Here is a 23,128-nt window from a genome sequence, read left to right on the forward strand (position 1 = left end):
CAGGCTTCTGCATAACAAGCTCGTTATGCAAACGTGTCTGATTGGATGGCGCTGTTCCATTGGCTGCCACTGTGATAGAGTACGAGTGTGTGCTCGGGGGGGTCAGGATAGAAAGAAAGAGTGAGAGAGAGAGTGAGAGAGAAAGGGGGTGCTGTAAAGGGAGGGAGTGAGAGAGAAAATATGGCGGGGGGCTGCGAGATGTGAAAAAGAGAAAGTGAGAGAAAAGGAAGGTGTGCAGGGGGGGTGAGCTATAAGAAAGAGAGAGAAAACTAGGAGGAAGGAGAGGGAGAGAGAGAGAGAACGAGAGAGCCAGACACTGCTCAAATTTGGTCACCATGGCAACACAGCCAGGCTGCTGGTAGGGTTGGCGGGCGCTGCGGCAACGTGAGGCTTTCCACTGCGCTGCAGAGCAAAACGCCTGTAAGTCTCTTCATGGATCCATACAGGCCTGCTGAGCAACAGGCAGCGGGCAGAGCATGAAGCTGCTGTGCACTAATTCACTTCTAAGCATGTGCACACACACAGAAACCTACATATTGTACACACAATACTGACACACAAACACTGACACACAAAATGGGGAAAGAAACACACACAAAAAAGTACGACATTTAAAAAGATGACCAAACACTGACACTTTCAAACACACAAACCCCCCATGAAAGCTATACTTGAGATTAATGGAAGATTTACAAATGTACACATACATACAAACATATAATACACACAAGCACAGTAATAATTAGGCGAGAGCTGCATACTGAGAGAAACACCAGATACTTTTCCCTCCCCCTCCTTCTTACCCAATCATGAGAGCACACAAGTGAATTTGTTCATATGCAACACTCTTGATCACACAAACAACACCTGTTAACTGTTAAATCCATATAGCTTTCCAGATGTCTCATATTAACAACAGGCAGGATGCTGCTCAGTCCACAAATCCGCTCTAGAGCAGTGATTGGCTGCACCGTCGGAGGTGTTCTGTTTGTTGATTTACTTTGTTCTTCAGTCATGTGTAAAAAGTGAACATGCTTCTGACTTGACTCCCAAACATCTCACTGCCAACTGTTGACTTATAATGTATTAATTTATACATTTCATCACAGGCAGAGGAATTATAATATTAGTAAAGCAGTGACACTTTGGAGTGATGTAATTTAATTTATGCAAATGCCATCAAGAGGAAGCTTTTATCCAGAGTGCTTTATAGCAGTCTGACAGCATATGTTTTAAGCGTGGGTGGCCTCTGTGGGAGCTCTAATCCCTAACCCTGGTAAAATGAATGGCATGCTTATTCGCCCTATCATTGAGTTTCGTATTTTAAATTTTAATTATCCAAATTTTTATCACTTCATTTGCAATTCTGTTTCAGAGGATACCTTTTGAAGGTTGTTTTTTTTAAAAGTGGGGTTGTATGAGGCAACCCCACTTTTAAAAAAAAAGTGTAGACCACTGCCTCAATCGGATAGTTTGTTTGATTTGTTAGTGTCTAACTCTTTATAACACCAAAGTCGCAGTGTTCTGCGAGGTAAAATGTTTTTGTCACTGGAGTCTGGTGGCTTTGATGAGAGCATAGAAAACCGCTTTAGATTGCCTTGCATGTTGCAAAATGCCTTTTCCTACTGACTTACTGTACATCCCAACCCCTGTGAAATAACTCCTGTTAATTTCAGAATTTGATCCATTCAGCCCGATAACATTTCGAAAGTCTAGAAAAGCCACCCGATAAAATCATTAAATCCCCATTCAAGTTAGCAGAGTGCTAAATCGGAACAAAGTAGTCTCTGGTGCACCTGCTGTATGGGCCCAACAGTGCAGAAGTAGTGCGGATCATCCAGGTATTTTGAGACTATTGGCTTCATGTGCCACTGAGCAGCTTTCATAAGAATGAACGGGGCTCCGCCTCAAACTCTGTATCCAGCTCTCTTAATACATCAAAAAAGGAAGTTAAAGCAGTGAAACATACATACATACATACATACAAATATAGCATACACTTAAACTGATATTGTTTTTTTTAGGTGGCTAAAATGCGTTTAGCAGCTGCCCTCGTCCACATTTCTTAGCTTCTGTGCCCGCCCTCCTGCCTGCTCCTCCAAACTGAGGACATGCCGACTGCTATCTACTGTAGGTAACACACTGACTGTGGATGTGTACTTCATACAACCCCACTTCAAAAAATACTTTAAGATCCAAGAATTTGGCTTTGATGCTAGCTCCACTCAGTCACTTCTTGAGGTAGACAGATAAAGCAACATTCAAAGTCAGATTCTACCTGTTTATGTTTATAAAAATAGCTGTTTGGCAGGAGCTCTTGACTATATCAAAGACATGTGAAGATTGCATTGGTGCAATTTCATTCAGCATAAGTGTATTTGTAGTTTTTTGAAGATGTAAGTTACACACATCTTTATCTGCTGAAGAATGAGTGAGATCAGCAAACTGAACCTGACATATTCTCACATCCTGCTGTTGAATAAAACAATAATGCACATTTATTTACACGTCTGCATAATGTTTGTGTCCTCATGTGTCTCAGGGAGGAATCCAGCCAAGAGTTGACAGCGACCTGGAGGAGATCTCAGAGGTGGAGGAGGAAAGGGAGCGTCCAGAAAGAGGCTCTGAAAGTGAGAGCAGCGTGTACGGCCCAACCAAAAAGAAGAAGAAGAAACCGAAGGAGAAGAAAGAGAAGAAGCCCAGGAAGAAGAAAAGAGATGAGGAAGATGATGACGAGGACGATGATGATGGGAACATGAAAGTAAGTCTTTCAGTACAGTAATACAAATGTCATAATTTAAGAGTCAAACTTAATTTATATTGATTTGATAATCAAATAATAACAACTTGTTATGCTTATCCAGCATATCAAAGTTATGCTTTTCACGTAAAACAGGGACATTTTACAGAACAAAAAATAGTTCAAAATTAATATTAATAATAATATTTTTTTTTATTTGTACACCACATTTAAAAACATAGTTACAAAGAAACAGATTCCAATAAAGTCAAAAGAACATAAAAGCATAACAACAAACATGGGGGGGGGGGGGGGGGGCATGCAGCAAGGTTGGCGTTGAACCTGCGGCCGCGGCTGTGGCCGCAGGTCCTTTAGCCCCTTACATTGGGCGGCTGCTCTAAAAATACTCTGCTTGGAATAATAATATGCATCTGATGTGGTTAAAAGGGCATCTGCTCCGTCCCCTGCATTAAAAAATCCAGAATCTATGAAAATGCAAATGTTCAAAGTTTATCTGCCAGACACAACATGCCGCCTGTTTCACTTCAAAATCCATTCTCAGCGCATGTGCATCGGAAGCTTTGAGTTTCCACATCAGGAGACATTGTCACAGCCCAGGCTCAGTGAGTCAGACCACACAAGATTTAAAAGAATTCAAACCATATTTTTTTGAAAGTAAGACAGAAACAACATAATAAATTGTGGTGGTTTCAATGCTGAATGTATATGTAAAGAGGAAACCCAAACCAATGTGGTAGGTTAAATAGAAACTTTCTCCCTTCAAAGAAAAACATATGTTTGACTGGAGGTAGCCTTTTAAAAAGTAGTGTTTCCCTACCTTCCAAAGAAGTCGTGCAGTCCAACAATGTAGAAAATCCTTTGAAACTTTATGCCTAAAATAGTCAATGTTTTTCTTTTTTAGGATTGTCATTCTTGAAATTGGTATGGGTCATCAACAATTAACATTTATTAATCCTTATTTAATATATTAGTTTGGATGCCTCCCATCTGTATTTCCATAGGAACCCAAATCATCTGGCCAGTTGATGCAGGAGTGGGGTCTGGAAGACGTTCAGTATGGCTTCACTGAGGACGACTATAAAACCATCACTAACTACAAGGCTTTCAGCCAGTTCCTCAGGTAAGCATCATATTTTGCATCTAGATTATCTTCATGTGTTAAGGTGAATTCTGTGATTCTGGAGAAAGATTGTTGATATTTTTGTGTGGTGTCTTCATGGTTGAATATTGTTTATCGCTTTGGATAAAAAGCGTCGGCTAAATGAATGTAAATCAAACAATGACACTGCTCCCGTCAGATCTCCTTCAGAACGTTATGTGACACATTTACTGTCCCTCTCACTCCCACTGCCTTCTTCTTCATATGTCCATGGCCTTTCCCTTGTCATGTGTACAAGCATGAACAGAAAAGTGTTGTTTGTTTGCCATTTACAGAGGCAGGCCTGTGTATGAACACCAGGGGTGTCCCCGACTAAGAATTTACATCTTGCCTATCGTTCACTTCGTAAACTTCGTCAAATCATGTTTTTTTTTCTTCTGATTTGCAGCATTGGTTTCCTTTTTTTTCCACACAGACATATGAGCTGAGACTCACCTGGCACCACGAGTTTGTCTGTCTAATTGCCCCCTCTGTTTAGGGTTTATGTAGAAAAATAGCAAAAACAACAACATTGTTGGTTGAGATATATGATGTGATCACTTACAGACAAACTACATGGGCTGCGTATGCACCGCAACATGGCTGCAGTGAGGTGCCTGCAGCAGAGCTTGGCTCAATTTCTTTTGTAACTTTGTCTACTTTTCTTTCTCCATGAGCAGCTCCACAGCCATCCAACAGGTAAAAACTACATAGAATTATGCAAAAACTACAGAACCAACTATATTAACACTTACTGGCACACAGTGAAGCTGGCAGCATCCACAGGGTACCGACAGAGTCTGTGTAGCTGGTAAAAAACCCTGCTGCGCTCCGTCTACGTCAATGCACGTCCATTCCCCATGTATTTTGGCTGTTACAGTAGCTGTTTGTTGTGTGTAGGAGTTGAGTATGTAGGTGAGGAGCTGTCCAAACGAAGTGCTGAAGGAAATCTATAGAGAGAGTGTAACGGTACACTAAAGTCGCGGATCGGTACTTACCTCGTATGCTATGTTCACACTGCAATGCACAATTTTTGGCTCAAATCCGATTTTTTGTTTGTCTGTTTACATTACGTCTTTAAATGTGGCAGATTGCTGTGTGAACAGCTCATGCTCCTGAAGTGACCTGCATGCTTAGTTGATCATTGATGACATCACACCACAACGGTGTTTACGGAAGCGAACATGGCAACGGTATTCAGGGTTAATGCTCAAAACAATGTGTGGTGACTTCACTATTAACTTAACTTCACTATCCCTCCACTGGCAGCCTGCCTCACTGCTGTCCTGTTTCGATATTGTTCGTTTGATTCTGTTCTTGACTCCCCGCCTGTGGCCCTTTATCTGTCATTCATTTACAAAACAGTGCAGTAGGTCAGAATGACGTCAAAGCCGCATTAAATGCAGATTGCGGCCACATTCAATAAAATTCGATACGTATCCGATTCAGTACCACATTTAAAAGTGGCTTACTTTTAATGCGAAAATATCAGATTCAATATGCTGTTCACACTGTCAAAAGCAAATCAGATATGGGTCACATATGAGCAAAAAAATCGGATTCAGGTCACATTCGAACTGCAGTGTGAGCGTAGCCATAGTTAGCCCACTTGCTTTCCGTTGCCCTGATTTAATCACGAAAGGGGGCTTCTAAGCTCCTCTCCCTGCTGATTTTGACAGGGGATCATTCATAAATCCAAAAAATATCTGCTCATGCTGCATTCTCATGTTAGTCCTTTGATCAAATTATTCCCAAACTAAGGTAGTTACATTAAGCTAAACTAGAAACTAAACAATTCTCGATTCTCAGCAAACCCATATAGTCTAATTGGAATGATATTTTGTTTCATAACCACATTTTCCACGACTGCAATGATTCGACTTTCCTATCAGGCTTCTTGGATCAAATAGTCGTCTATTCCGGTTCACTCCTAATGAACACCAAATTTATTTTCAGCGCACACACAGAACAGGGAGCTAGCTGACCATGAGGAGATATTCACTGACATAAAGTTTATTGGATTATTAAAATAATCGCAGACTTCACCTTTAACTTCATTGTCCTGCACCTGTTTCTGTGGATTGTCAGAAAGCCTCACTGACACTTCCAACAAAAACTCCACAGTGAAAGCAGACTGTGGCGTGCCGAGCAAACACTGCTCTTTTTGTTTGTGCAAGAAAGCTCGGCTGTTGGTATAAAGAGTCTGTCTCACCTGGGGCTGTCTGGCTCGGCTAAGCCTCTGCTCCGACAAAGTGGAGCATGAGCTCCTGCATGGCCCCCTGTGAGTAGTCAGCTGCTTACTGGATGCCTGTGACAGCCGTGAGGTTCTGGGACTCGGTGCTGTGACTCGGTGCTGTGACCTACTATCTTTCAGAGGCCAACGCGCCAAACCTCAAGCTGTTGCCTGACAAATCACGAACATGACACATACACAGCAAAGCAGGGAAAACAAAACTAAAGGGGCAGTGGGATGTCAGCAAATCAGGACTCTGTTCCCTCCAGTGCTGAGGGAAGTATAAATTACATGAACATGAATGAAGTGTGACATAATAAAGCTCCCATTGTTGTCTCCTCTCCCCCTGGTTTCACTCAGGCCTCTCATTGCCAAGAAGAATCCGAAGATTCCCATGTCAAAGATGATGACAGTGTTAGGGGCCAAGTGGCGAGAGTTCAGCGCCAACAACCCGTTCAAAGGCGCATCTGCCACTGCTGTGGCTGCTGCTGTGGCTGCTGCCGTGGAAACGGTTACCGTGGCACAGCCGACGTCTGTCAGCAGCAGCCAGCCGAGCTCTCAGCTGGGGCCAATCAAAAAAGCCAAAACCAAAGAGGGAAAGGGTAAGGCCTGGTGAACCGTGACTGGACACATATTTATAGAAATAACAGCGAGAACAGCACTCGGTTAACGCGTCTGTGTGTTTCAGGACCAGGTGTTAGAAAGAGAAGCAAGTCTGTGAAGGAGTTGAAGAAGAAACCCAAGCCGAAAAAGACCAAATCAAAGTCGGGCCAAAGTGGGAAGAAGAAGAAAGCATCTTCGGTATGTGTTGTTTTTTCCAGAACCATTTTCCTCTGCTCACTCATCCTCAAGCTTCTCCACTACTCTATATTTTCAATGGTATCAAAGTGATCAGACTGTTTACTACGCTTACTTCGAAAGTTGGTCTATTTTAATTATTTTCCAGAGTGAGGAGGACTTCCTGGAGGAGTCGGACTTTGATGACATCAGCATCCACAGTGCCTCTGTGCTTTCTGATACCTCGGGGGCCGCCACCAAGAAAAAGGCCCGACGTGGGCGGAAAAAAAGGAAAAGTATGTTTAATGTGTGTACACACGGTGCTCTCTGTGTGTGTGTGTGTGTGTGTGTGTGTGTGTGTGTGTGTGTGTGTGTGTGTGTGTGTGTGTGTGTGTTTATCTTTCCCTACAAAATCCCATTCAAATCCCTCAGAACCCGACTGTTTAATTATGGTTAACAAGGAAATAAAAATTCATTTTTTCAAGCTTTATTTGTTTTGGGAATGTTTTCTGAAGGCAGATTCTCAGCAGGGGTTGCCCTCACTGCCTTAGAGTCTCATTCACATTTATATTTATATAGTTTAGATCTTATGCTGTCGATAACAGCTGCATGCAAGTGAATTTCTGTCTGTGGGAATCACTCTTCCTTTATCTGCTCCAGAGGAAGATGGGGATGGTTATGAGACAGACCACCAGGACTACTGTGAGGTTTGCCAGCAGGGTGGAGAGATCATCCTGTGTGACACCTGTCCCCGAGCGTACCACCTGGTCTGTCTGGACCCTGAGCTGGAGAAGGCCCCCGAGGGCAAATGGAGCTGTCCACACTGTGTGAGTTTCACATAGGGCTGTCCTTAACTAAAGAAATTCATAGTGGACGGAAACTCAAAACGATTTTGTCGACTAATCTGTTAGTTGATTTAATTAGCAGATCTGTAAACCTGAGCTTCTCCACAAAGAATTATGGGAAAGCGTCACTTTAGACTTGTATTTACCAGATATGAGCTCATAAGTTTCTTGAAAATAAGTCATTCAGCATGAAAAAAGGCAGAAAAAATGACTAATCACCTTAATAAATCTCAGTCGACTGAGAACAAAACGACTCATTAGTTGACTAACTGACACAGTGTAGATATATTTGTGTTGTATTTTTATGTATTATGCTAACAGCCTGCTAATGTGATCATCTGTGAGAATTTCTTTTTGGGAGGGGGAGCATTACATCAGGTGAATGAAGTTGGTAGAAGCTATATGTGTTATATGCAGGGATGGATTATGAGACAATGGGCCCCTGGGCTCAGAGGCCCCCTCAGACTCAAACTCAGAGTCCACTTTTAGTCATTTTGCTTTCCATGCGGTAGTTTTGCATCTATTTTTACATTCATCATTGTATTCATTGTATTAACTTTAGGTCTCTTTAAGATTTTTTTTTTTTTTTTTTTTTTGATGCATTTTGTGATTCAGGACCCCTTGTGCCCCTGGGCCCATTTGGTTATGTGCCAACTGCATCAACTGGGCTTGAATGAAGCTGTCACAGCTCTATAACTTAAGTATTTGAGATTCTTAAACGTCATATTTCATACATCCAGTGACAAGACACGTTGTTACCCCAGTTTTGACAAGCTTGGCTCTAGACTGTCATGGCACTAAGACATCTTCCACTGTATACTGAGTCAGTTTTCTTCCGATCAGTACATGTTTGAATTTATGGTAATACTCTGAATATTCTGTTGAAATGGCTCATGTGCAGTGGGATATTTGTGAGTGACTTATAGACTGAATGAGACTTTAGTTTTAGCTGTTATCTTCAGCAGTGATTCTCAACCTTTTTCTTTTGATCTTGTGGCCCCTTAAGTAATGTCAAACTACAACCCTGCATAAATGATTGCATATATCTACTGTTAGAGTCGTGACTTTACTTTTCTCAGATTCTTTCATTTGTGTAATTTTTAGAGGCATGAGGAGGTCAAAGTAGGCTCCTTTTTCTTTTCTTTTCTTTTCTTTTCTTTTTTTTTTACGATAAAAAGGCAAAAATTAGAAACAAAAGTCTTGGATTTATCTTGTTACTCTTCGGGACCCACTCATCATTATATTGCTGGAATAAAATTCCCGTCTTGTTCTTTTTCATCATTGGCTGTTATCAGTGCATATGTAGTTTAGCTGTGTGTCAGTGCTGGAGTTTGGTCTGGCTTTCAGGGATAGACAGGAAAAATGATCTGGATTATTTATATTTCTTTAAATGAATCACAATCGTCTTGGGCGGTGCTAAGCCCGAGACGATTGTGATTAATTTAACAACAACGGTGCTAGCAACAGTGCCCTTGCAAAAAAGATAGTGGAGATAGCGGAGGGGGAAGTGAGAGACATGCCAGTTGTCAGGTTTTATCTCAGCACTGGACACCCAGTAAGCCAGACTAGTGTATATGTGAAAGTCAAATGTATTGTGCAAAATATAGAATAACTAATTTAAGACAAAACACAGTGAAGCAAATATGTTAATATTGTTGTCTCTATAAAATAAAAACACATCGAAAATAATCTGTAAATATTATATACCTTAATGTGTCCTTGTCCCAAACAAGGTGGGTGAATTTGATTTAGCATTACTTAATGCTCTACTACAACCTTCACCACATGTGTCCCTTAGGAGAAAGAGGGTATCCAGTGGGAGGCCAAAGATGATGAGGAGGAAGAGGAGGAGCCAGCAGGGGAGGAAGAGGATGACCACATGGAGTTCTGCAGAGTGTGTAAAGATGGAGGAGAGCTGTTGTGCTGTGACACCTGCCCATCATCCTACCACATCCACTGCCTCAACCCGCCACTCCCTGAGATACCCAACGGGGAGTGGTTGTGTCCACGCTGCATGGTGAGCTCTTATTTCAGTCCAAATACGCTCTAATGCTGTTTATGTGCTCACTAACAAGGCCACACTAATTTGGAATAGGGAAAAGATAGGGTGAGGGTTGTGAGGATGGTCAGGATGGAGGAGAGGGAAGAAAAGGGGGTTGATTGCCGGTGAAGTGAACAAGGCCGAACACAGGGAACCCATGTGGCGAGACTCAGGGTGCTGGAACACCTCCTTGAGCTTCAGGCTTCATCATCCCCCCAGGCTCAAATCTAGGACCTTCCTGTTGTGAGGTAATGGGGCTAACCACTGAAGTACATGGTGCCCCACTGAGAGGAGAGAGGAGAAGAACAGAAGAGAGCAGGTGATTGAATTGGTGAGGGAGAGAAGCGTAGTTATATATATATAAGTTGTGTGCAGCCCAACTTTATTCTGTGATTTTAAAGTATATAAAATATAGCTAGAATAGATCATGTGTAGCTTCATTTTCTAAACTCACCTTTATTTAATTTAATTTAATTTATTTTTATTTTTATTTTTAACATTTTGTGTGTTTTCGGAGCAGCAGCATCCCATTTAGATACTCCTACTAACTGCACACTACATTCAGTATATTATTATTATTATTATTATTATTATTATTATTAATAATAATATTATTATTATTATTACATAATAAAAATAAATAGTGTGTGTTAATAAGTATTTATTCTATTTCTTTAACACAGCATAGTAAATGTTTCTGTCAGTGATTTCTAAATTTTGTTGTAGCCAGTGTTAGTATAAAGATATGATGGTGAATAATGATTTTGGCTGTTTTTCTATTTTTGTATTTGTATGAATGTGTGGTCTAGTTAGTAATATGCACGACACAAAAACACATACTGAATTTCATTCTTTAATATATATCTAACATGAAATATAGATACATGTTATTTAGCACCATGTGAGAAAAACATTGTAAAAAGAGTGACAGTAGTTAAATTATAGTATATATTTTATACTGGTGCCTATGGCAACAGCAGTAGGTAGTTATACTGTGACATTCTCTTGTGCTTGTGATTTTCTGTCTGCTTTATACATGTCTTGTTGAGGTGAAATTACATTTACATCATTTTGATTTTGAATTATGTGTGTTGTTGGTAAATAAATTATGAGATATTAAGTATGATTAGTAAAATATAACATTAGAATTAATAATTAACAGAAAGGTAAAGCTTTTGATGGTTTGTACAGTAATTTCGAGCGAGCAGTTTGAGCTATCCCATAAGCTTATTTATGTCTTACTTACTCTGTATACAAACGTAAACTCGGACTCTGAAGGTTGTTTTGGGAGAGGAAGGCTTAATTTACTGATGAGTCTTCTCAACCTGTTTGAGCAGCTCTTGCAATGACCCCAATTACGTACTTCACCTTCTCTGAAATCTTGCTTGTTTTCACCAAGATCTTTTGTACATTATTGCTCAGATATATGGTATAGTTAACTGCATTTATCACAGCACCTCTTCTTTTTTTACTTAGTGCCCTCCCCTCAAAGGTAAGGTCCAAAAGATTCTGCACTGGACATGGGGAGAACCCCCGTTGCCAGCTGAACCGCCTCCAGGCCCTGACGGAAAGCCAACTGATCCACTGACCAAGCCTCCACTCAAAGGCCACCCAGAGAGGGAGTTCTTCGTAAAGTGGGCTGGCCTTTCGTACTGGCACTGCTCCTGGGTCAGCGAGCTGCAGGTGAGATACCAGAAGTAGGTCCAACTCAAATTAACATTCTGCTCTCTTTAGCCATGGGAACTACCGTATGTGTCCTCTTTGCTAAAAGCAGAACACACACACACACACACACACACACACACACACACACACACACACACACACACACACACACACACACACACACACACACACACACACACACACACACAAACAAACGAGCCAGGAGAGTTTTTCACTGGTCTATCTTTTGCAGTTTAATATAAAGCGATAATGCATGCTTCTCTAGCTATTAAGCTGTCAGTCTTTAAGAAACATAAGTGCATATTGTTTCACACGTCAAACCATCCAATCTGCAATTACTGAGCAATTCAGAGCACTCAGACTTAGCTGACATTTAATTTAGTGATGTCTGAACAATTGCTTGTATTTAGATTTGGCCCCTGGAAAAGTCGTCATTCCTTTCTTGTGAGACAAGGCACCTTTCTTAATTTATTTTGTATCCATCCTCCTTTCATTAAATCCATTCTGGAAGTTGAAGTAGTTAATCAAATTAGCCTCAGTACTGTGGATAGATGACATGATGCAGTCTTGGAAGAAAAGCCCAATGACAAAGGTGCTGCTGAACAGAATTGTTTTTGTTCTGTCTGTGGTTGTGCAGTTGGAACTGTACCACACTGTTATGTATCGGAACTACCAGCGTAAGAACGACATGGACGAACCTCCGCCGTACGACTACGGCTCCGGAGAGGAGGAGCTCAACAGCGAGAAGAGGAAGAGCAAAGATCCCCAGTACGCTGTGATGGAGGAGCGCTTCTACCGCTATGGCATTAAACCAGAGTGGATGGTCATTCACCGGATAGTAAACCACAGGTGGCTGCTCACAGTTACACACATTCTTCCTTCATACATCAGGGCTCATGTGCTGTTTCAATTTTAGGAATTCAGGTGTTTGCTCAGTTTGATTAATGCCTGGTGTCATCTTGCTTTTATGTGCTCTGTAAAGTCACATTATAGATGGAGATTATTCTTCACAGTACAGCATATTTCAGAATATGGGAGATACTGGGGTTGAGATACTGAGGCCTTTACTTGGCCTCTGTGAATGACCGAAAAAGCCAGCATTCTGGCATTACTTCATTCAGTCCTGATTGTGTTGTGAAATATCTGTGTGAAAAGCCCCATGCATTTGAAAAGTGTCATCCCTTTGCAACTGCAATGACATTGATTGACTTTTATTTATTTTTTGTTTGATATGCTTCGCGTCCCTTTAAAAAATGTTTACAAAGATCTCTTATTGACTGGTGTACATGAGGTCGTCCACTAATCGGACAGTCAGCGGTTCAATACCAGGCTCATTCCAAGGCAGCCTCTGCCATCAGTGTATGAGTGTTTGTGTGTTACCTGGTGATAGTGGTAAGTAGTGTAAAAGCCCCTTGAGTGGTCTGAGGCCTAGAAAGGCCATTTATACAACAAACCTCTAAAAGCCCTGATTCCTTTTTTTCTTCCCTGCAGTTTTGATAAGGATGGTGATGTGCATTACCTGATCAAGTGGAGAGACCTGCCCTACGACCAGTGCACCTGGGAGGTGGATGAGTTTGACGTCCCAGAATACGACGGTCATAAAGCTTCTTACTGGGACCACAGGTTGGTTAACAGCATTAACAGGTCATTTCAGCCATAGCAGTTCTTAATAGCATTGGGATGAAGGTGATAAGAATAAGCCCTCGGCACTCAAAAATAAACACCTAGCATATGCTGCTGTTTCCACTCGGCCCTGCTCTCTATCTGTGATGCCCCCTTTGGAGCTGTTTGGCTCATCATGTTGCTGCAATTATTTGCCAGGGAGCAAATACTAGGGGAGGACCAACGCCCCCTGGTGGTCAGGAAAGGGAAGAAACTCAAAGAGGACCATCCAAAGAGGGAAGTTATTCCTGATGCTCCCATCATAGATGTAAGTTTGGATCTTTGGATGCACTCTGGTCACAAAATTCCAATGAGTTTCTGGAAATATAAGAATAGTTATAGGCTTTCTTTCTGCTTTTGTTTATTATGATCCCCATTAGCATTGGTTATTATGATTATTGTGATTTTTGTTATTCTTCCTGGGGTCCACACACATTCTTTCAAACAAACTTTATACACACTATAGCCACATAAACACAGCTCATACCATTGAATTAACCATCAATCAAGAAGAGATTAAATAATTACCATCCTTTTAACAACCACAACATTATAAATCAATAACAAATTCTTTAAATTCATAGCAAACCTTCATTTTTCATGCAAATAATCATGCTTAAATAAACATTACCTGACATAACATTAAATTATATATTTATCCATCCTGCGCTATATATATATATATATATATATATATATATATATATATATATATGTATATATATATATATATTGTTTTTTTTATGGTATATTATTTTTTCTGAAATGTTTGGAGGAAGGCTACAGCAGCAGAATAAATACCACTAATCATCATGATTTTGCACTATACAGGTGATGTATTTTTATTCTTATGCTGTATATGTATAATTCATATTTTAACTGGGACAAATGGTACTACTGTATTCTTGTATCACCAGCCAACCATCAAGTTTGAGCACCAGCCGTGGTATATTAACGCCACCGGGGGAACACTGCATCCATACCAATTGGAGGGCCTGAACTGGTTGAGGTTCTCCTGGGCACAGGGCACAGACACCATCCTGGCTGATGAGATGGGCCTCGGAAAGACGGTGCAGACAATAGTGTTTCTCTACTCGCTTTATAAGGAGGTGAGGGAGAAAGACTGTCTGCTTTATTATGCCCATATAAACAAAGCATATATAACCATTTGGTTCAATGTAAAATATACCAGTTCTTACAATACAAATAGTGACATAGACTTAGTGTAAAACATATTAGACAATGAGAAAAAGTAAATGATAAACCCTTTTGTGTGTCTTCCTCCAGTGATATGAGAATTGCTTATAGTCATGTCTTTCCTCCCCGTCTCTCTTAGGGTCACTCTAAGGGGCCCTTCTTGGTGAGCGCACCTCTCTCCACTATCATCAACTGGGAGAGGGAATTTGAGATGTGGGCTCCTGATTTCTATGTGGTGACTTACACCGGAGACAAAGACAGCCGGGCGATCATCAGGGAGAACGAGTTCACCTTTGAAGACAGCGCGGTGAAAACAGGACGCAAGGTGTTTCGCATGAAGGTACCTCATGCTCATGCAGCTATTCCCAACACACCAACCACATGCAGGTTAAATTCTTCTTTTTATACCTTGCATTAGTTTGGGTGATTATATTGATCGTTTAAATTTTTTGAAGTGGGGTTTTATGAGGTACATAGTCAGTGTGTAAACTGCAGTAGATGGCTGTCTACAAGCCCCCAGTTTGGAGAAGCAGGCAGGAGTACCGCAAGGAAGCTAAGGAATGTACTGATGTGGATAGGCACAGCAGCTCATGTATTTTAGCCACAATATCAGTTTAAGTGTACACTATATTTAGAATGTTTTCACCACTTTACCTTACGATCAAACATTCCTGTTTGGGCTTACACAGGTGGAAGCCGTTGTATGTTAGTTTAGTTGGTTCCTAACCTTTTAATACATCAAGGTCACACAATAACACAAACTAAGTAACTGACTGAGGCTGTGTTATGTGTTAAAATGACAGTTTTTAACGAGAATGTAGAACGGTTTCATCTCCCCCCGTGTAACCCTAAACAGGGGTGTCTGATGGCAAGGTAAAGTGGTGAAAATATTCTAAATATGGCGTACGCTTATACCGGTAATACACTGACTATGGATAAGCACGTCATACAGCTCCACTGAACTATCCCTTTAACATCCTATCTGAATTTTAGGTTACAGAAAAAATACTACAGTTTTACTGCTTCATGTAGCTTAATATAAGCATAAAGTATTATAAGCAGTTGTTTTCAAAGAATGACATACTAAACAGTACAGTAAATGTGAGATTAAATAATTTTTCTCCACCATTTGATCCCCAAAAGTGGTCAAAAGTGGTCAAAACTACATATATTTTGGCCCCTTGCAGAAAGACACTCCCATCAAGTTCCACGTGCTGCTGACATCCTATGAGCTGATCACTATAGATCAAGCCATTCTGGGCTCCATTACGTGGGCCTGCCTTGTGGTAGACGAGGCCCACAGACTGAAGAACAACCAATCAAAGGTAAAACAGTATTTCTGGCACTTGATTGCAGCCTGTTCCAGAAACAAGTATGCATATTACCATGTTCACACCAGAAAACAGAAAAGGAGCAGGAACACAGACAGATATGAGTAGGAAATGTTTGTGCATGTTGTTTAAATGTTTAACAGGTGAATTTGAAGGCAAAATTTGAGTTATACATTCAGGAAGTTTTACATGTGTCATCACATTTTTATATGAGGCATGTGTGCCATATCTCTTACAATGTGTCCTGTCCAGTTTTTCAGAATCCTCAACGGGTATAAGATCTACTACAAGCTGCTGCTCACTGGGACTCCTCTTCAGAACAACTTGGAAGAGCTGTTCCACTTGCTTAACTTCCTCACCCCAGAGCGCTTCAAGTAAGTCCTTCTTCTCCTCTATTAATCTTTATCATCCTTTTTATCCTCTCAGTCTCTCTATCATTCACCATCATGCCAGTATCTGTGAGCTGGTGTACCAAAGTGATTTCCGCTTAGATTGAAGGATAGACAGATCATGTGTTGCTTGAATGTGCATGTTGAATTACATATAAACAAAAATGTTGACAACAAAACTTAAGGAGCAAGAGGTTGTCTTTTTTTTTTTTTACTCTAGCTTAATTTCATTACTTCATGTTTCTCCTTTGTTTGATTTGTGCAGTAACCTTGAAGGTTTCCTGGAGGAGTTTGCGGATATCTCTAAGGAGGACCAGATCAAGAAGCTCCACGACCTGCTCGGCCCTCATATGCTCAGAAGGCTGAAAGCAGATGTCTTCAAGAACATGCCTGCAAAGACAGAATTGATTGTCAGAGTGGAGCTCAGCCCCATGCAGAAGTAAGCACTGGGATCAAAAGAAGAAAAAGTTGAAGAAGTAGTTGACTGTGTATTGCTGTTGTCTGTTCCATCTGATAACACATAAACAGTCCATTTACTCCTATATACAATTGATTTTTAATATTACAGAGTGGATATAAAGCAGGTTATGAAACAATAATTGTCATTGTTCATCAGTTTCTTAAACTTGGAGCAAATTGTAATGTAAATTATAAAGAGGAAAACCCGAAAGTGACATATGCAATAGATAAAGTACATTATTATATAGTAGGCTCGATTTGGACATGCTTACATACGTATACTGTCAGTAGATGCGGCTGGCATTTTGGTACATAATATATTTTAATTTTGCATGTTGTGAAAGCTTAAAGTCTTAAATGCTTTCAAAAAACGTTCAAATGACACTATCTTGTAATCTCCACATCATGGTTAGAATATTGCATGCATTTTTATAGAGGTTTTCTGTCTCCAAAAGTGATTGACTATTGTTTTATTCTTTTTCTGATTTGTGCCCTCTGACCTGCAGGAAATATTACAAGTTTATTCTGACACGAAATTTCGAGGCTCTGAACTCTAAAGGTGGAGGGAACCAAGTGTCCTTGCTCAACATTATGATGGACCTGAAGAAGTGCTGCAACCATCCCTACCTGTTCCCAGTCGCTGCTGTGGTGAGGCAGCAATTTTTAAGCAAAGTTAAATATTTGATCTCAATGCTGAGTGCAAAATCCTGTCTAATGAAATCCATGGAAAGAGAGCCTGAGAAGAGATGAGACAAGGCTGTTTGACACAAGATAACAACCTTGCCTTATTCAAAAATACTGTGGTTTAAAACCACTAACTATACTTACCAAGTATTCCTCCAGTTGATGCTTGGATTTGATTTTTGCCTCTGCAGGAAGCTCCTGTATTACCCAACGGCTCGTATGATGGCAACCTACTGGTGAAGTCCTCAGGAAAACTGACGCTGCTTCAGAAAATGCTGAAAAAACTCAAAGATGAAGGACACAGAGTTCTCATTTTCTCTCAGGTAATAATCAAATACATATTGTGTCTTTGCTGAAAATCCAGCCATCCATATTTTAGCCATTCCATTGCGAGTGCTAGCTGCCAAGTCGGTTGATATTCCATCTAATCAAAGATCATTTTGAGTAAAAGTGCAGACTTTTCTTTGGTTTGACATTGTCCTCTAGTTTGATCCCAGCTACATGAACTTGTAATACCATGTTTTTCTACAGATGACAAAGATGTTGGATCTGCTTGAGGATTTTCTGGAGTTCGAGGGTTATAAATATGAACGTATTGATGGAGGAATTACTGGAGGCCTCAGACAGGAGGCTATTGACCGCTTCAATGGTGAGTTTGTGTTAATGCATGTTCCCCTCTGCATGGCTTTCGCTCGCTCTCACACACAAACCGACTCTCTGCTTTGTTTTTTTTTGTCACAGCACCGGGCGCTCAGCAGTTCTGCTTCTTGCTTTCAACACGAGCCGGAGGTCTCGGCATCAACCTTGCAAGTGCAGACACCGTCATCATCTACGACTCTGACTGGAATCCTCACAATGACATCCAAGTACTGATTTCAGACTGATTTCATATGGGCACTTGCATGGTTGTGTTGTAGCATTTAACCAGCAGATGTTTGCTGTAATCTGTCTTGTGAGAATGTTTTAATTATCTTCCTTTACGCTGTTAAATTCAGCTGTTCACTTCTATGTCATCCCCTGAAACTGTCCCTCTCGTTTTGTCATATCTTTCCATTCTCCCAGGCTTTTAGCAGAGCCCATCGTATCGGCCAAAATAGGAAGGTGATGATCTATCGTTTTGTGACGCGAGGCTCAGTGGAGGAGCGAATCACTCAGGTGGCAAAGAGGAAGATGATGCTGACCCACCTGGTGGTGCGGCCCGGCCTGGGCTCCAAAACTGGCTCCATGTCCAAACAAGAGCTTGACGATATCCTCAAGTTTGGTACAGAGGAGCTTTTCAAAGACGAAATAGAGGCAGCAAGAACCATGGGTATGTCTTTCCACCAAATGCTCCTCTACTGTAGCTAAGCGTATACAGTATAGATTCTGGTGTGTCGACAAGCCTTCACACTGTTGTTGTTTTTGCACCTGCATTTGAGCTTCAAAATGCTATATTATCATTAAACATCATTTTTGTTTGATGTTAACAAACAAATGAAACCTTGGTCATGAGAGTTTTGAGACTGATACCAATATCGATTTTAGAGGGGAAACATTCACAGATTACTGATATTGCGACCGATATATTCAATTTTGAGCTGGAATGACAATAGATTTCTTTCTCTGTGGACTGTTTTGCACCGATATGACCCTGTGATATCAGCTCAGAAGGGTGTTTTCTCATACAGATAACTTAACTAAGGAATATTTTACATTATTATATGTTATACATACATTATACCAACTCAAGAAATGAGTGCTGAGAAAATAAAGAACGAATAAAAATAAAATAAATAGCTTAATAAACATCATGTTCAGTATCAGTCAATTGTTGACAATAAAAAATAAATAAATTAAAATAAATTAAATAGCACTGTTTGTTCAGTATCAGTCAATTGCTGATCATTAAATAAAAATAAATAGCTATATGACACCATTTCTAAATCACCCTGAGCATCATTCTCTGTATTATAGGTTCCATGAAAAAGGTTTTCATATTGGAAAACATGTACGCCGATATGCCTGTGATAATATTGGCTGACTGATAGTTTAGTTATTTCTTATGTTTTCAATAAATGTCCATTTACTCACTTTCATATGCAGAATAGGTGTTTCCTCTTGCTGCGTTTCATATAATTCATAGTTCATATAATTGTGGGTTGTCTAATTCTCAAAAGTTCTCTTTTTAGGTCAATTCCTTGTTTTCATAGTTCAAAGCTTTAACCCATGGACAAACATATTCTTTTTTCTGCTCCTATCATCAGCTAAGAGCTTCTCGTCAACAGGTGACAACAAAGAGGGGGAGGAGGGCAATGTGATTCACTATGATGATGACGCTATCTCGAAACTGCTGGACCGCAGCCAGGACGCCACTGAAGACACAGAGATTCAGAACATGAACGAGTACCTGAGCTCCTTCAAGGTGGCTCAGTATGTGGTGAAAGAAGAAGACGGAGAGGTGAGAATAGAACAGGGTGTTCAGCCTGAGTTGGGTCACACAAATAAAAAAAGAGCAGGAGGGCGCACATGCACACAGGATGAGGGGTGAGGTGACATTTTTGCTGACTTTTGAAGTCCAGGGCATTGTAAAAGGTAACACTGGACAAAAAAAAATGTGGCCAACCTTTAAAAAGGTTTTAAAAAAGGGTTGCTAAATGTTTGTAGGGCATTGAGGTACTCAAGTTGCGCATAAAGCTGAATGTAATGAAATAACTGCTACAATGAAAAGGACTCACAGTGTTCTTTTAATTTTCAACTTGTCCACCAGGAACCTGAGCCTTTTAACTTGGCTCCTTGTTACTTAATTATACAATGAAATATTGACGCATAAGGTGCAAGGCAGTGCAACACAAAGGCATACAAGGAATTGTTTCAGTTGGGGGAGAGGGGATGACATGCAGCAAAGCCCGCAAGTTGAACCCAGGCCCCTGCAACAAGGACTTTTAGCCTCTGTATACGCCTGCTCTACTGCTGAGCCCCCTGGGCGACCCCATAAAAATAAGTTTTGAGCTGTTTTCTAAAACTATATACAGAAGTTCCTTGTCTTATTTGTGGTGGAAGTCCAGACCATTGGTGCATAGCAACAGAAAGATGCCCACCAAACTTTTCTATTTTCCGTACATTCAGCAAGCCAGAGCTAGACAACCTAAAGGGACGGTTTGGAAGATACTCAGATAAGAAATCAGAGAGAAATAAATTGTTATCAATCCTGAACGCTATAGGTAGGTGAATTGTTACACTCCATATTTACTCTGAAACATCAGAGTATATCTCAGCATTTGCCCTTTGTCTGTGTCTGTGTGCAGGAGGAGGTGGAGCGGGAGATCATCAAGCAGGAGGAGAATGTGGATCCAGACTACTGGGAAAAGCTTCTTCGCCACCACTACGAGCAGCAGCAGGAGGATTTGGCCCGCAACCTTGGCAAAGGCAAACGCATCCGGAAGCAGGTCAACTACAACGACACGACCCAGGAGGACCAAGGTAGGCCCTGTTGACAGACGCATGGTGCCTGTCCATTAGGACTCACGCAAGTTTTTTGTTTTTTTTACCAACACTCATTTCTTAAGTGTTATCCTTTTATATTATCACATGGAATTCAAACTGCATTTTGGAAGCAACAGCCACATGGCAGGATTTGGAAAATTGAAATTTGAGCAGAAATACACCAGTGCAAACAGGATACAGAAGAAGCTTTTTAGCCATTGGCTTATCAGCTGGCTCATGGACAGGTGGCCCCTTTTTGGGTTCATTGTATGGATCTGTTTCTAGTCTTCTACAGATGATTTTCAAGGAACTTAGCTGCTGCAAGGTGTATTACTGAATGACTTTCTGGGAGATGTTATTAAAACACACATCCTTAATCAGATTAACACTTTATTTGCTCTGCTTAAGATATTTATCCGAGCTGAGCTTGAATGCTACAAAGCTTTGTTCTGAGTAGCTTTTCTAAGTTAGTTCATGGATTTTAGAGTTGGACATTTGCACTGACAGTTTGAAGATGTCGCTCAAATCTGTAGCATCAGTCGGCAGCCATAATAAAGACAACGCTGTAGCTAATACATAGTGATTGGACGCGATTGTTGATGGAGTCATGTGGTCATCTAAGTCACGTTATGAGAAAACTGCTGGTAGTAGATGTGTTTCTGTTATTAATTTATGCTAATATTGTATACAATATTATAATGTCCAAACTAGTGAAATACCCTCTCTGCTGGCTTAAGTGCAGGTCAACCTCTCTTGTTCGTTTTTTTCCCCCCTAAGGCCATTACCGTCCCCAACAACCCATCCTAGTTCCTTCCATCATCCACTGACCGCCCTCTATGCATTATCCCCTCACCCACTCAAACACTGTAACGCCAGTAAAACCTCCCCACTACAGACCAGGACTTTGCAAATTAAGCAAACGTAGCAATATGCAGCATATTTATTATTTCTAAGGCCAAAACAGTATTACAGTATAGGCAGCATTATGTCACATTAGTGTCATCATTCTATATATATACATGTTTAGAAGTATATAATTTATCTTCCTTTAACTTTTTAACTTGCCTTTTAATCCCTGTGTTCATGGGACATTTGACAAATAAGGTAATTCTGATGTTGTGATCGACTGATTTATTAAAAACTAACAACCCAGGCAGGAAATTCAGTAACAAAAAAGTGCTACTTAAACTGCTGCCTGGACTCGCTTCACGTGTGGCTTCATTAGTGAGTTAACAAGGTGACATTATCTTAACACGGAATAATTTGGATGCATCGGGCAAGAACAGCACAGAAATCAATCTCCTTGTTTATTAAATCCTCTTAGGTTGTAAGTCTCAACAAGAGCTGTTGACCTCCATTAAACCTGCCACAGAGCGAGTTATACTGGCCTAAAACTCTCTCATATCTCATGCATGTATATTCTTCACAGTGGGTTTTGAAGCACTTCTCTTTCATAGCTCAACATTTTCTAGTCTGTTGCAGTGACTTATGTCCTTTAGCTGTACTTTTAAGAGGCTTGAATGTCCTGATTGCTGGAGTTCAACAGCAGTTGACGATGAGAGCATGAAAGATTTCAAAGCCCATCAAAGCTCAGAGTACACTCTGAGTTTAAAGTGATTGTCTGGCAGAGTAGTCAACTCTCAACTCACTTCCAGAGGACAGAAGTGATACAACATGTGCATGCCAAGCTGTAGTGGTCTGTAGTAATCTGCAGTGCCATGGCGCCCCCAGGTGGCCACCAACAGAAGCGAATGCAATGTACTGTTTCTCTTTGATGTGTGGCTCAGAGTGGCAGGATGATCTTTCAGACAATCAGTCGGAGTACTCTGTGGGGTCCGAGGACGAGGACGAAGATTTCGAGGAGAGGCCTGAAGGTAGGCAGGAAAGAAAATAATCATCACTTTCACACAACTATCAAGCTCTTCAGATGTGACTCAACAATACAACACACTCAGTAGAAATACTTCTTCACACAAACTGTGCCTATGGTAAGACACTACAGAGGTCTTTATAACAATTATTTTTTGTAGGTGGACGCAGACAGTCTCGTCGACAGATGAAGAATGAGAAAGACAAACCTCTGCCACCCTTACTGGCACGAGTTGGGGGCAGTATTGAGGTATGAATCACAGGTCTTCACAGGATATCATATCCATCTTAAAGTGGAGGTATAAACCCTGTCCGCAGTAACATTTCTGGCTGCTTGATTCTGTCAACATTGCTAAGTAAGCGGAAATTTTATTTGGGGATAATTGGCACCCATTTGGCAACAAACAAACACAGAGAGTGTACCTTTAAACCCAATGTGTCAGCAAGCATCACAGCCCTGCAGCAGATCCTGTGCCCTTTCTCAACACTCCTTTGGGCAAGCAAGGACAGAATTAGGATCAATAACAGATCACTTTTACGATATAAAACTAACATCAAGCATCATAATCTACTGTACTGTAACTGCCTCTTTTC

General features: G+C 40.8%; 1 protein-coding gene across 1 annotated transcript in view; it reads left to right on the forward strand.

The window, feature by feature from the left end:
• chd5 (chromodomain helicase DNA binding protein 5) overlaps nucleotides 1-23,128 on the forward strand; it is a gene marked incomplete at its 5' end in the record, with an annotated part of 48,095 nt that overhangs the window by 12,430 nt on the left and 12,537 nt on the right. The window contains 25 exons of the mRNA XM_083939161.1: nucleotides 2,543-2,761; nucleotides 3,763-3,881; nucleotides 6,493-6,734; nucleotides 6,821-6,933; nucleotides 7,079-7,205; nucleotides 7,570-7,736; nucleotides 9,553-9,771; nucleotides 11,272-11,478; nucleotides 12,119-12,330; nucleotides 12,973-13,104; nucleotides 13,303-13,411; nucleotides 14,061-14,252; nucleotides 14,480-14,680; nucleotides 15,528-15,665; nucleotides 15,924-16,045; nucleotides 16,326-16,499; nucleotides 17,026-17,167; nucleotides 17,395-17,526; nucleotides 17,735-17,852; nucleotides 17,945-18,069; nucleotides 18,266-18,512; nucleotides 19,468-19,640; nucleotides 20,488-20,662; nucleotides 22,453-22,539; nucleotides 22,696-22,784. Coding sequence (XP_083795287.1) covers nucleotides 2,543-2,761; nucleotides 3,763-3,881; nucleotides 6,493-6,734; nucleotides 6,821-6,933; nucleotides 7,079-7,205; nucleotides 7,570-7,736; nucleotides 9,553-9,771; nucleotides 11,272-11,478; nucleotides 12,119-12,330; nucleotides 12,973-13,104; nucleotides 13,303-13,411; nucleotides 14,061-14,252; nucleotides 14,480-14,680; nucleotides 15,528-15,665; nucleotides 15,924-16,045; nucleotides 16,326-16,499; nucleotides 17,026-17,167; nucleotides 17,395-17,526; nucleotides 17,735-17,852; nucleotides 17,945-18,069; nucleotides 18,266-18,512; nucleotides 19,468-19,640; nucleotides 20,488-20,662; nucleotides 22,453-22,539; nucleotides 22,696-22,784 — 3,981 coding nt within the window. The remainder of the gene's footprint in view (nucleotides 1-2,542; nucleotides 2,762-3,762; nucleotides 3,882-6,492; nucleotides 6,735-6,820; nucleotides 6,934-7,078; nucleotides 7,206-7,569; nucleotides 7,737-9,552; nucleotides 9,772-11,271; nucleotides 11,479-12,118; nucleotides 12,331-12,972; nucleotides 13,105-13,302; nucleotides 13,412-14,060; nucleotides 14,253-14,479; nucleotides 14,681-15,527; nucleotides 15,666-15,923; nucleotides 16,046-16,325; nucleotides 16,500-17,025; nucleotides 17,168-17,394; nucleotides 17,527-17,734; nucleotides 17,853-17,944; nucleotides 18,070-18,265; nucleotides 18,513-19,467; nucleotides 19,641-20,487; nucleotides 20,663-22,452; nucleotides 22,540-22,695; nucleotides 22,785-23,128) is intronic.

This window comes from Echiichthys vipera, assembly GCF_963691815.1.
Source record: "Echiichthys vipera genome assembly, chromosome: X".
Taxonomy (NCBI): domain Eukaryota; kingdom Metazoa; phylum Chordata; class Actinopteri; order Perciformes; family Trachinidae; genus Echiichthys; species Echiichthys vipera.